Raw genomic sequence first — 13,750 nt, 5'->3', positions numbered from 1 at the left:
GAAATCACTTTCCAAATTTGGCCAAAATGGTGATACATGGGTGCATGGGCGTGTACAGGCCCATGAGATCATTGCAATAAGTCCACAAATGAATGTTAGATAGTCTGAATTAAGCTTGGATTGCAAGGCAAGTGTGCATTTGAATTTGAAGTTTGATCCTTGCCAAGTGATGTCACCATGTTCATGCCATGTGCAACCTATGCATTTCTTGTCAAAAATGAATGAATTTGAGCTCTTTGGAAATGTGAGATCAAGAGGAACAACTTTCATGTTCAACACTTTTTCATTTGGAGCTTGGAACTTGGAGAAATTTGAGGTGGAAGTTTGGAAATTTTTGACATATCAAAAACTTTCTAAGTGTCAAGTCATATGTCTCAATATTCCACCTTGCTTAACTTTTTATATGAGCTTCAAATAAGAAAAGTGTATCCATAAAAGTTGTAGATCTCTCAAAGACCTTTAAAATGGTAACCAATTTCATGTCATTTGGATTTGAAATGATAGAGTTAGGCATTTTTGAAGTTTGGAAAAATCACTTGATCAATGGTATAGGTCAAAAGTGACCTATAATGTAACCTCATATCACATGCTCAAAAAAGTTGAATTAGCTCCCACTCCAAACATCAAAGTTGAAGTAGACACATTGAATTTGATTTTACAACTTGGAAATCTTTCATATCATAAAAATTGAGCAAGTTATGGCCTTGGAAAGTTGACTTTCAAATTAGGGTTTAGACAAAATGACCTATAATGTTTCAACATAGAAAATGATTTTTCAAACAAAACTAGCTCTAGGTATCAACATGAAAGTTGTTTGGAATGACATTTAGAGTAAGCTGTATCTTGGAATCATTTTCATATGGTGAAAATTATAGGAGATAGGGTCTAGGGAGACCCAGTTTTGATCATATGAATTCATCTGGCCAACCACCATCAACTAACTTGCTAACTTCCAATTCTCTTGACTTTATTGGCTCATGGTAGATCATATATGCTTAAGATGATGAAATTTGAAGTGTCCCTTGATAAATTTTTTCAATTGGTGAGATAGCTTGTTGGAGAAGTTACTCAAGATACCCAGTCAAACTAGGGTTTCCAAGGCAAATCACCCTCAAACTCTTGAAGAAAACTTGACCAATATAATATGTAGAGAACATTGGGACTCATATATGATGTTCATAACCATTCTTGAATCAATTCTTGGTTGTGCTCTTTGTTCATGAGGGTCTCAAACCCTAGATGTGAACTTGATGAATCAATGGAATCATGCCCTTCCTACAAAACAGTTAGACAAATGCAAAAACATATTTTTGGTATTTTGGTTAGTGAAATGATAAAATACAATTATGATATAATCACAAAGTGCTTGATGATCTCTCCCAAAACAAACCCAATGAAAGAGGGGTGAGGAGGGTGCCAAGATATGATCCCAATGCTAATGCTTATGATGAAATTGCATGAGAAATCTTATGGTCAAAATTGGGGTCTTACAGTGACAACTGGACTTTAGGTATCCCAATAACAATTGGATTTTAGGTAACGCCAATGACACAATTTTAGGGACCAAAACTATGGATTAATATTTTTTATTTTAATTTTTTTTAAAATTAAATATTAAGACAACTAATTTTTTTTAAATCAAACAATTAACATAAATTACACTATCAACTAATAAACAATTTACATCCTATTAAAATATTGTTGTAATATTTTTAAATATATAAATTACACTATCAACTAATAAATAATTTATACATATATTTTTAAAGAGAAGTACTTATTATATCAACATTCGTTTATAAATAATTTCGTATTAAATAATTTTTTTTATTTTTAAAATATTTATATGATACGATAAGATGATAATTTTTTAATTAAATTGACGTGTAAAATTATTTTACACAATATATATATATATATATATATATATATATATATATATATATATATATATATATATATATATATATATATATATATATATATATATAACTTAATTTTTAATTTAATTAATAATTTTTTTATAAGTAATAGTAATAAAGATTTATTAAAATTGTATATTAAATTTAATATAAATTTATAATTAATAATTTTATTGTAATTTTTTGGATAAAAAAATTTTATGTAAATTTTTTAACATCTCTTCCAAAGGCACAAATTAACATATTGTCCGAAAATGAATTAAACCGTGTTCTTCAGTTTAGAATAGAGGTATGAGAGGTTTTTCCTTGCACATGCAGTAGAAACTAGTAGAAAGTAGAAATACATGATTTCAACTCCGAAAAACAAACTTTGTCACGTCACGTGTTCCACGCATCCGCGCAAACATGTCGACAAACGCCACGTGTCAACATGTCGGCACACACAAAAACAATCAACAACCCGAAACACGCCACGTAACCATACACAAACCCACCGAATATTCTCACTACCGAAATTGAATTATACCTTTTATTTAGTCCACGCCATAAATAAATACCAAAAAAAAAAGAATTAAAAAACAGAACCCTCGCCGTGTGGTGGTGCTTCGTTATATAAAAAAAACCTAACCCTCCTTTTTTTTTCTTGGTTGCTACCATTTTACATAATCAATACAAAATCAAAATCTCATCCCCAAATTCTCTCAATAATCCGTTTCTCGTAGTAGCGTTCGAATTTCAACTTATATATAACAGAATTTTTGAATGGATTATTCATCAACCGAATCAACAAATACTGTGTTTTCGTTTTTCTCTATTTTCTTCCCAATTTCCATACCTTCCAATTCAGTTTATTTTCGTTCTTCTTTACCTAATTATTCTTCACCTTTCAATTTCTCCAATTCCGATTCGTTTTTCTAACAAACCAAATCAAAGCCCAAAAAAGCCGCTACAATGGGAAAACGTAAGTTTCTAGGGTTTCTTATTCATCCAACTCAGTTGTAAATTATAATTGATACTTTCTTTTTGATTATTTTATTAATTTTTTGTGTGTGTTGTGTTTAGGTAATTCTCGTAGTAAAGCTGCTGCAATGTTTGATAGCGATGATGATAGTAGCGTGACTTCATCATCAACTGCTCGATCTGATCTCATGTCTGTTTCTGGTACCGAAGATGTTCAATTTGATCAAGATTCTGTACTTGATCAAGCTCTTGATGCTTTGGATGAAAAAAGGTACTTGGTTTTTCTTCATTATGTTAATTATGGATATTGAAGGTGGAATTGAACTGAAAGATTTTTTTTTGTTGAATTTATGATAGGGGTTCCACGAGGGAAAACGCTTTTTCAACCATAATTGATGCTTTTAAGAGCAATATGCAACATCAGTTTGTTGAAAAAAAGTAAGCTTTATTTATCTCTTTTAATACTGTAAATGAGTATTCTCAATTCTATGATTATATTAGGTATTAGTGCAATTATGATACTTTTTTTCTAGGGTTTTGTTTTGGCTGGCAATTTCAGGTTTTCAACTAACTATATGGATCTTTGAAGTGATCATTAAAATTATCATAACTGTGGTGTGTTTTCTTTTATCAGGTTTGCGACTTTATTGCATCAGTGTCTTGCTTCAATAAAAAAGGGATCTAAGAAGGCGTCTGCCAAGGAGATAACTCTGGCATCTCATGCCATTGGTAAGATTTTGACTTACTTGGACTTTGTTTTAGAGTTTATATTGCTTTTGTTTATTAAATATTAAATTTCATTCTGTTGCAGGTTGTTTGGCCTTGACAGTTGGATGTAGTGATAATGCACGCGAGATTTTAGAAGATTCTGTTGGTCCTTTGGATGAATCACTTGCTAGAAGTACAGATGTTATGAAGGCACCGTCGGTGAGGAGTTTAGAAATATCTTTTGTATTCTTTGTTTTTATTGTGGTCCTTTTATGATCTTTGATGTTATATACTAACTTATTAATGCTGTCTATGTTTGTGTATAGTTGCTGGACTGCTTGGCTATAATCACCTTTGTTGGAGGGAATGCTCAAGAAGAAACAGAGCGATCAATGGACATAATGTGGCGTGTAATCCATCCCAAATTAGGTTCCAATGTATGCATCTGTTAAAATATTCTAGCTGCTTTATTTTCTGATCAGAACAGTATTTTGCATATGACTAGTGTGCTATTTTTGTTATAAAAAAGTTTTTTTCAACCATGTACGCCCATTTCTCTTCACTTTATTTACTGCTTCAGATTATTCACTCTTTAGGTAGTTGCAGTCAAACCTTCTGCTCAATTAATAACTGCTGTAGTGTCTGCATGGTCTTTTCTCCTCTCTACCGTGGGCAATTTGAAGCTGAATTCAAAAAATTGGCAAAGGTAAGTACAATTTATTCTTTTGCTTGCATTTTGATTTCATTATACTCAAGCTTAGTGCCGATGCCCATTTATGCTTCCTATAAGAGGTTTTCTACTGTCGAGTTATTTTGCTCGTCAATGCCATAGACAGTGTAGGACCACTACTTTTTATTGCAATCCATGCTTTCATTTTTAAAAAGCTGATCAATTTGAAACTCTTTGAAATTTGACCCAATAAGGATATAGAGAGCTCTTGTTTGTTGTATCAAATAAGGAGGAGAAGATGAGGGCTTGTCTTGGGAAGTGTGGAGAATACCATGAGAATAACACTTCACCCATCTTGGAATAACAAATAGAAAGAAGGATGGAAAAATACATAGTAGAAGCTTATTCATTAAAATATTTAATATTACTTGAAATGCAATACTCTAAAAATACCATAGTTTTAAATTTTGAATTAAAACAGTTATTTTGGCACTTGACTTAAATTTTTGATATTTAAATATTCATCGACCTTTATGTCATTGTTTGTTTCTACGGCTGATTGTCAACTTATGTTGAATATTTGATGCATTTATGATTGTTTAAATTAGATTCCTGGGCTCCTGGCAGGCTATTCTAATTCTGTGGACAATGGTTAATTATTTTAGATTTTCTACCCTGGACTCAATTATGAGAAAAAAATAAGTGTCTGAAATTCTGAATATTATTATTCCAAAAATATCCTAAATTAGTTCACCAATGTTGCAAGGACTGAGTAGATGGATCTTAAATAAGTGTGAAAATATGTAGTTTTACTTATAGTTGATCACAGGGGGAGTGCATTTTATCTATGTTTGATTTGTAGATAATATTCACCCCTACCAATGCTTCATATTATCTTCCTTGTGTAGCTGTGTCTTGGCCTTGGTTTCAGCTTTTAATGATTTTTTTACTTTCAATGCAGTTCAATATCTTATTTATCTAGTCTTCTAGATAAAGAAGATAGGTCAGTAAGAATTGCTGCTGGTGAAGCACTGGCTCTAATTTTTGAGATTGGAGCTATAGATAAATTTAATGCAAATGATGCAACTCAAGAAGAGAGTAAGCCCCAGGAAAGTTACATATTTTTACAAGGATTAAAAGGAAAAGTGATAAATCAATGCAAAAATCTTTCTGTGGAGGCTGGTGGAAAAGGTTCTGCTAAGAAAGATCTTAATAATCAGAGGAACCTGTTCAAAGATATCTTGGATTTTTTTGAGGTATGTTAGTATTATTAGAGAATAAAAGATATGTACTCCTGAATCTGAGTCAGAAGGCTTCTGTGCTGATCTTTTTTTGTCATACTAGGATGGTTACGCCCCTGAAATTTCAATGAAGATTGGTGGTGATTCTCTACAGACATCCTCCTGGTCCCAAATGATACAGGTTTCTCTTGCATTCTTTCATTCGATGTTTTTACACTGGCAAAGTTGCATTTTTTTGACATCTAATATGTTTGCAGCTAAATTTCATCAAGCACTTCCTTGGAGGAGGATTCATTAAACATATGCAGGTTGGCTTTTTGTTGCATTTTTCTTTTTTCGGTATCTAGTTCTTAAAAGTTTGCAACACTGAATTTGTTTTTGCCTTATTTTTTCCTGTCCTTCCTCCGGGGTATCAGGACAACGAATTTCTACATGATGTCTTCGGTTTCACACCCAAGAAAAAACATCTTAACAACGGAGAACACAGAATGTCTGGTGGTGAAAAGGTGAGTTTATGCTGGTAGTTGTGCTTACATAATCTCGTGATTTCGTTGATGACTTTCCCCGGATTTACTTCTTTCACTTATTATCTGCTGATCTCCATTTTTTTTACATGCAGAGGATGTTCAAGTCACCAAATTCTGTTTTGAACAAGGCTAGGACCCAATTACTTAATAAACAGCGGGTATTATCAGAGGTTAGCATTCTTATAGGAGAACAATCTCGCCGTATTAAAGAATTTTAGTTTCATGATTTCCTCTGCTTTGCTGTCACTTATGCAAACATATGATAAATTTACTTGTTTTTATTCGTTTCAATTTAATTTGACTGGATTCCATTTTTGTTAAATCAAACAGGGCAGGAACTTCGGGCATTATTCAGTCAGTATGGTTGATGATGAGACATGAGTTTAAGTGGGAGCACAATATAAATTATGTAATGCTTTATTTTGGGATTCTATTATTCATTTGGACATGTATTTATCGTGTCCACTGTCGCTGTGTTGTATTGAATTGTTTAACTTAATCGAATAGATTCGTGTAACACAATATGATAGTACTTTGAACAATACTCCAGCTGATCCTATTCCTCATTAGATATACAACACCTTTTATACCTCTTTTTAGCTTCTTTTATTATGTCATTTTCTTATAATCTCAATTCTTCATTTTAGGATATTTGATGTGTTACTTTAATAGCACACTTAGTAGACAAACATAATTCTTTTTATTATATTTTTTACAGAGATTATTTTTGTATATAATGATAAATAATTATTCTTAATTAATAGATTTATAATTATAATACTTAGGGAATAATAATTAAATTGAATAGTTCAAAAATTTATTTGGAAGTCTTTTTCTAATATAATTGTCCATGAAGAGGGTGTTCGGATAGTTGAGTTCATGCATATTATACCACAATTAAGGGATCTTTAAGTGAGTTTTTTCCTACTTTTTTGCATGGGTATCGTCAAGAAAATATGGCAACGGTAAAAAAAATAATGCGGTTGGTGGAGGTCTTTTCTTTGGTGAATATGTTTTTGTGACTTCTCGGTCCAATCTTGGATGTTAGGTGATCATATGCTGAGAGGCAATAGGATATATTATATGGACATTGATTTTAAGAATAGTCGGTATTATTAGACAGAATACCGCTCCTCTTGAAGCACATGTTTTGACAAGTGTTGTTTTTAATTAAAGTGTTCAAAGACATGGATGTAAAATTTGGCATGATCACAAAATTGAAGAACAATCTTTGATTGTTTGCAAGCAATACAAGTTCAAGAATTTTTTTTGTTATTTTATTGATGGTATAGATCAATATATGTCTCAGGTACAATACTGTACAATCCTAAATATCAACTTATTTTCTTATTTTCTGTTGATGAGGTTTGTCATATTTGCCGTAAGACGTGTTTGGATACATTTAGGAGCGCACTATTCATTGTAAGGAATTATTGACAGTATAGATCAATATATGTCTCTGGTACAATACTATACAATCCTTAAATATCAGCTTATGATTTTCTTATTTCCTGTTGATGAGGTTTGTCATGTTTGCCGTAAGACGTGTTTGGATACATTTGGGAGCGCACTATTTATTGCAAGGAGTTTCCAAGTTTCAAATATCGATATGGTTTTGTTAGGGGTGTCCTATTTGATATATTTAGGTGTGCATAGGTATGTGTAAAGAAAAAGGCTCCTGCAAATTTTTTGACTGATTCACAAGAGGCAAGACCGACTCTTAGGTCAGTCGATGTTTTGGTGTATGGATGAGTATGAGAAAAACATGCATGCGTCGATTTGATTGGAATTTCTTAATTGGTGGGACTGAGGATTACAGATTTTACTGTGGGACAAACAATTCTCAAAGCTGCTTCAAGTAAAGTGGTCAAGCATGAGAAAACGTGTTTCGACAATTAACATGCTTCCATGCTATTTTCTTTTGACACCTTTGATTTTCTAGCACCAGAAGTAATTATTCTTTTACAGAGAGTGCAAAGGTTCATACATAACAATGTCGTGTCACCTAAAACAATGAATGTAGTGTTTAAGAGGATCGATTTTATCCTCCATAAAGAGGTAGTTGCGCAACTTATTGCTCGTTTAAAAGAAATCAAAATGTAAGAAAAAAACCAAGAATTGTCTGAGTCATGAATCTTTTTTAATTGTATTAAGGAATTTTGTATTAAAAAGAAAAATAAATTCATTATGTTAGAGAGAATGTGAATATATGAGAGAGACATGTCGTTCACGTCCTGTGAGCAATTGGACGTAATGGGTTAGGCTGAAACATAGTAGAATAATTGTCTTTAGGGCTTTTGTCTTTTGCAAAATTTAGAACATTTATCTTAGTCTGTCATTACTCTACATGATAAGGGTTTTGACATGCAAACTTCTAGGTCGGACGTCGATCAAAGTAAGTGAAGAATCTTGATCGGATGTCACTATTGATGTTAAAAACAAGTGCATTAAATGTTTTTTTTTTGTAATAAATGACGTTTTTCATGGAGGTTTTGACACAAATGCATAATTTGTCACTAATATTTTTCTTTTGGTCTTAAGACACTAAAGTGTTCTTGAACGATTTTTTTAGGAATCTGTATTGTTGGTGGCGTATCTCTCGCTTTTCAACATAAGAAATCGTGTGACTGATTATAGTGGAGATCCACATAAAAACCTTTTAATTTGCTAGTTTCTTCCTTTCGCCACTTGTGGGATTCAAGAAACGCTTTTTCTTTTTCTTCTTCTCCGGCGCCTTTCTTCCTCGTTGTTAATTTTTTTTACGCAGGACTTCGTTTTAGACTTATTCACATCACCTCTTTAACACATGAATTTTCATCTCCGTTTCTTTCTAAGGTAATATTTGAGTTAAATTTTTCCTTTTTTCCTCCGCTAGGGTATCTGACATTTTTTATCTTTAATTAATTTCTTCTTCATGGATGTATTTTGACAAAAAAAATGTTGGATTAAAGTTTGAACTTACTCTAAGTTTTTTTATCTTGTTCTTATTCTAACATAGTCCATTGCTATGGAGGTAGACATGTCAACATAACCCGTACCCGCTGGTATCCAACCGAACCCGCCCCGAAGTTGATGGGAAAAACCCGCTTTGACTGGGTTTGGGTTTGGGTTTGGGTTTTCCCCGATTATAAAAGTATGGGAATGAGTTAGGTAATGAGGATACTAGTACCCACCCCGAACCCGCCCCTGAATCCGCCCCGTTTACTTTGATATGTACATTATTATTATTATTATTATTATTTATTTTTGATAATTTAGAATATTAAATAAGTGCCCAATGTTTTGATATTTTAATTTATGTTAATTATTTAAAATATTCAAAATGTATGTATGGAATTTTTTTAGATTGTTTTGATTTTAAAAAAAATAAATATTTCTATATAAAAAATTGATTTTATTAAATGGATGGTGGCGGGGCGGGCATACCCGAACCTGTTTGGGACGGGTTTGAGTTTTAATTCTCTATCCCCATTTGTGTTTGGGATGGGGAACGAGGATTGTTTGGGAATTCGGGTTTGGGTGTGGGGGAGGTAAAAACCGTCTCCGACCCGCCCCGTTGCCATGCCTATATGAGGTATTTCAGCATGAGAAAGAAAACAAATGTATTTGATACCACTTCTATCTTTGTTAGTGGGGATGTTCTGGACCATGTTTTTACTGAAGTGAGGTATTCGTCATATTGGAAAAGGGGGGGGGGGGGGGGTGATTAAAAGAATATGTAATAAATATGACATGTGTCATTTCCTTTCATGAGCGTCCATTCTTTTTAATCAACTTGCGTCTTCCTTTTAGTGGCTTTGAGGTTGAATGTCTTGATCTAAGTTAATATATTCCAACATTAGTATGAGTACAATAAAAATATATCGACCTTGGGGTTCTTCTTCCATCTCTTCAAGACCCAACACAATTCATCCCATCACACGCGGGGTTAAGACTTCATTTTTCCGAGGCAAGGTATTGGGTATCTCCAGGCCTATTTGAACATCATGAGGCATTTATGGACTGGTACTTCTTTGTCACTCCCCTCATTGTAGAAACTTACGTGAAGGTGTGTAACATAGGTGTTAGGCCGTCATATACGTGTACAAACATATTTTTCATGAACTTGTTTTGAGAGAAAAATTAGTTAAGAAATTTCTCCTTCAATACATTTCCTTTCGTCATGGCTTGCATGGTATGATCTAGGTATAATTTTTATTTTTAATTATAAGGGAGTGTGAGAACAATATCAAAAACATAAATTCTTCTTGTTCTTATTCGACTGCAATAGTTCTTGATATCTCATAAAATTTGGTAAGCTGAGTGTAATGGTCTTCATGATCATACCTGAAAAAGTTTAACATAAATAATTTGAAGTAAACTAGTTCTCATCTTCATTCGTCTTGTAGGTTGTGGAAGCCGTTTCAAGTAAGCTAACCTCCTCAAGATGTTCAAGTATGACATTCCATTATTATCAATGTTGTTATGGTTCTTATTTTTAATGTTAGTTCTACCATTTTGTTTTTATTATTATTGTTTCTCTGGATGTTGATGACTTTAGGATCAACTTCTCGATTATATGTCATTGCGGAAGTATTTACTTACTTTGATTTTTGTAGATTTCAACAAATGTTCCTTTCAATTTCTAGTTCAAAAGAAACCAAACTTTTTTCTCACATAAACTAGCAAACACATTAATAATAACAAGAAAGATAAAATAGAAAAAATACACAATATGAACAAAAATTCATAAGTTGACTTAAAATGATCCTAATCACAAATAGAGTTATATTTTGACATTCTTCTACAACGAAATTATTTTGCTGAAATAGTTTTACTCTTAAAATATATAGAAATGTAGTAGTTGTGTCAACAAAAATTGTAAATATAGTGAATAAGATTATGACATCATTTTCTTGAAACAAATTTTCTCGTTAAAATGTATAAAAGCGTAGTAGTTATGTCAAAAAAAAAATAATATAGTGAATAAAATTATTGTGTCCATAGGGAATGAGGAATATAGTTTTAATGTAATAATTATTATGTTAAATAGAAAATGGTTTTGTTTGATTTTTTTAAACATAAAACAAAAGAAAGTAAAATATGATAATATTAGTGATAAAGAGTGATAAAAGTTGGAACTATTACGATTGCATTCATATCAATGATAAATTATACACATTTATATTATCACCTATTACTCAACATTGTTATCCATGTCTAAAATAATATCATGATATAAATCATATTGTTTATTCAACGGTCACTCATCCTAATAAAAAGTATGAACATTAAGTCTAAATAATATATGTAATATCACGTCTAGATCCATCTTTAGATTCTAGATCATGATAGATGATTACCTAGATATAAATCTAACAATAAATCTTGATATTAGCTAGATTCACATACCATTTTATAAACGAGAATGTCCTTATAGATTTCAAAATATGTCTTCATTCTCTGGGTGAATTTTGATTCACCCACTTAATTTTTCTTTAGGGTTACATCACACCCACACCAAAGTATGCCTTAAACCGTCTTTGTATTCGCTTTGTATTTAATGGCCGAGTTGCAATTTCAGTCAACAAAATTTTTCTATTTTCCAATCTAACTTTTTTTGTTCTAGATTTGTTGGTCGATGATCCATTCACTCAAAAATTTTACTTTGCATGCTCATGCCATTTTTTCATTTGTTCATACTTATTTTTCGAAGAAATAATTCACCCAATGAATTTATCTTTGCTTTGGCCTTCAATTCTATGGTTATTTCCTCATTGGATCGGTAGTAGATCATTTCTATAATATTTTTCAATCCTCTAATCTAAAATGACAAAAAGGTAATGAAATAGGATTAATGCATACTTTTAGGATAATACTCAATTAAAACATATATCAGAGGTTTTTATGTTACTTCATGTGCAAGCTAGTTGATGTTCGTTTGTCATATCATATTTTTAGTATTGATTTCATTCATTTTAAAGTAATTTTTATTTAGTTGGCTCATATTTTTGTAGGCTTTAATAAATATTTCGAAGAAGTGTGAAAAATATTTCAAATCAAAATTGTTAACCAAATGAATTTCATCGTATTTTACCGTAAAAGTTACGATGAAAAAGTAAAGAGAGGACTAGCACAAGAGAAATAGAAGAAAAAGAGGAGAAAATGCAAAAAGAGCATGATAACGGCGCAACCATATCTCATAGTGATTCTAGTTGAGCAACAAATGAGATAGTGCCACTCCAAATTCACAATCAGTACTATTGTGAGTTTCTATCAAGAAGATGGCACTCACCAAAGCTAGAGAAATCTATTTTCTACGGTTACAAGATGGAAAGATAAGCTAATAGCATAATAGCGACGCAATCTAAACTTAAAGCGCCATGATGATTTTAGATTTTGCCCCCTATATAACACAAAACTTGTTTACACATAAGGGTTCTAAAATTTTAAGATAAATATGTGTGTTATAAATAAAGAGAGAAGAGAAAATACATGACATTATTAGGGAATCATCCATAACCGTTTGTAAGGCTAATCTCTTCTTTTCTATTATAATTGTCGTGAATCCCTTTAGAATGAGTTGCTAGTTCTTTTAGATTATGTCCTCTTAAATGAATTTGTCCCAATAATATGAACCATATTATTAGTTTAGATTTTTCTCTCTGTACTAAATTTTTCCTTATAATATTCAGTGTTATTTTGTGTTTAATGTTTTTCGTCAGTCTACGGAATTGGGGGAGTCAATCTAGATATAATTGAAAATTAACCGTGAATTTTCATATTATAATTAAATAACACTCCGGGGTTAATTATGATTGCTAGACATAAATCATAATTGGTCGTGAAATTAGTTATTGTACACGTCATAAACCTTCGTCAATTGCGATTATGTTTCCCCATGATCTCTAGGGGTCACATAAGATATAGCAAGTTACTTGGCGATTGGAGATGAAATCGTTGGATAACCGTGTTTTGTAAAATAGTCTTTATATAATAAAACTGGATCAATTTGAAATTGACCACATAAAAGAGAAAAGGAATCAAAAGGGGAGGTGACTTAGTCATTTTTATCATAATATTTTAAAGGCTTAAATGCACTTTTGATCTTCCTAGTTTGAGCGTTTTAAACAATTGGTCCCCCTATTACAAAACTTACGATTTTGGTCCTTGAAATTTATTGTGTTTGAATTTGGTTGACCCCATTCAATTTTGATTATGTGGCAATTCATTAATGACGTGGCATATACTATTTGGATACATGTTAGCATTTTCAAATATTTTAATTCCCACCTGGATATTTTAATTTAGAAAATATTAAAAAACATTTTGGATATTGAAAAAACAAATTATAAATTAGTGAAATAGGAATTAAAATACTGATAATGAACATCAATGGAGATTCTTATACATACCTTATACATCCCACATCCATAGAAACGACGACATGGGTTAACATCTGTTCAAGTTGTCATCAATGAAGCATCCAAACCATACTTGCATACATACCTAGAACGACTTGAAGATCTACTTCCATGGTTGAAACCGGAATGTTGCGACATCATCAACGGAAACGCTTGAGGAGATGAATGAAATCGTTTTTGCAAGAAAAAGATGAAAGAGATGGTTCGAATTTGAGGTTGAAAAATGATGAAGGAAAGGTTGCAGAAAACTGGGCACGATGAAGTCAATACTGATAATGAACATTAATACTGTCAATACTGATAATGTTTGTTTGTTATG

General features: G+C 31.8%; 1 protein-coding gene across 1 annotated transcript; it reads left to right on the top strand.

Moving 5' to 3' along the window:
• Positions 1–2,487: 2,487 nt before the first annotated feature.
• Positions 2,488–6,617, top strand: LOC127088020 (uncharacterized). Its single transcript, XM_051028932.1, has 13 exons — positions 2,488–2,883; positions 2,985–3,153; positions 3,240–3,320; positions 3,517–3,611; positions 3,694–3,809; positions 3,917–4,027; positions 4,187–4,296; positions 5,222–5,516; positions 5,605–5,682; positions 5,759–5,809; positions 5,918–6,007; positions 6,121–6,198; positions 6,359–6,617. The coding sequence occupies exons 1-13, from the start codon at positions 2,874–2,876 to the stop codon at positions 6,407–6,409; spliced, it is 1,335 nt and encodes a 444-aa protein (XP_050884889.1). The 5' UTR covers positions 2,488–2,873; the 3' UTR covers positions 6,410–6,617.
• The last annotated feature ends 7,133 nt before the right edge of the window (positions 6,618–13,750 follow it).

The sequence above is a fragment of the Lathyrus oleraceus genome, chromosome 5 (genome assembly GCF_024323335.1).
Source record: "Lathyrus oleraceus cultivar Zhongwan6 chromosome 5, CAAS_Psat_ZW6_1.0, whole genome shotgun sequence".
NCBI lineage: Eukaryota > Viridiplantae > Streptophyta > Magnoliopsida > Fabales > Fabaceae > Lathyrus > Lathyrus oleraceus.
The sequence above is the reverse complement of the archived record's forward strand: the minus strand, read 5'-3'. Positions and strand labels throughout refer to the sequence as shown.

Excerpts from the sequence above, each read along its gene's own strand:
- LOC127088020 (XM_051028932.1), top strand. Across the intron at positions 3,321-3,516 it reads CATCAGTTTGTTGAAAAAAA|GTTTGCGACTTTATTGCATC; the intron begins GTAAGCTTTATT and ends TTCTTTTATCAG. Across the intron at positions 5,810-5,917 it reads GATTCATTAAACATATGCAG|GACAACGAATTTCTACATGA; the intron begins GTTGGCTTTTTG and ends CCGGGGTATCAG.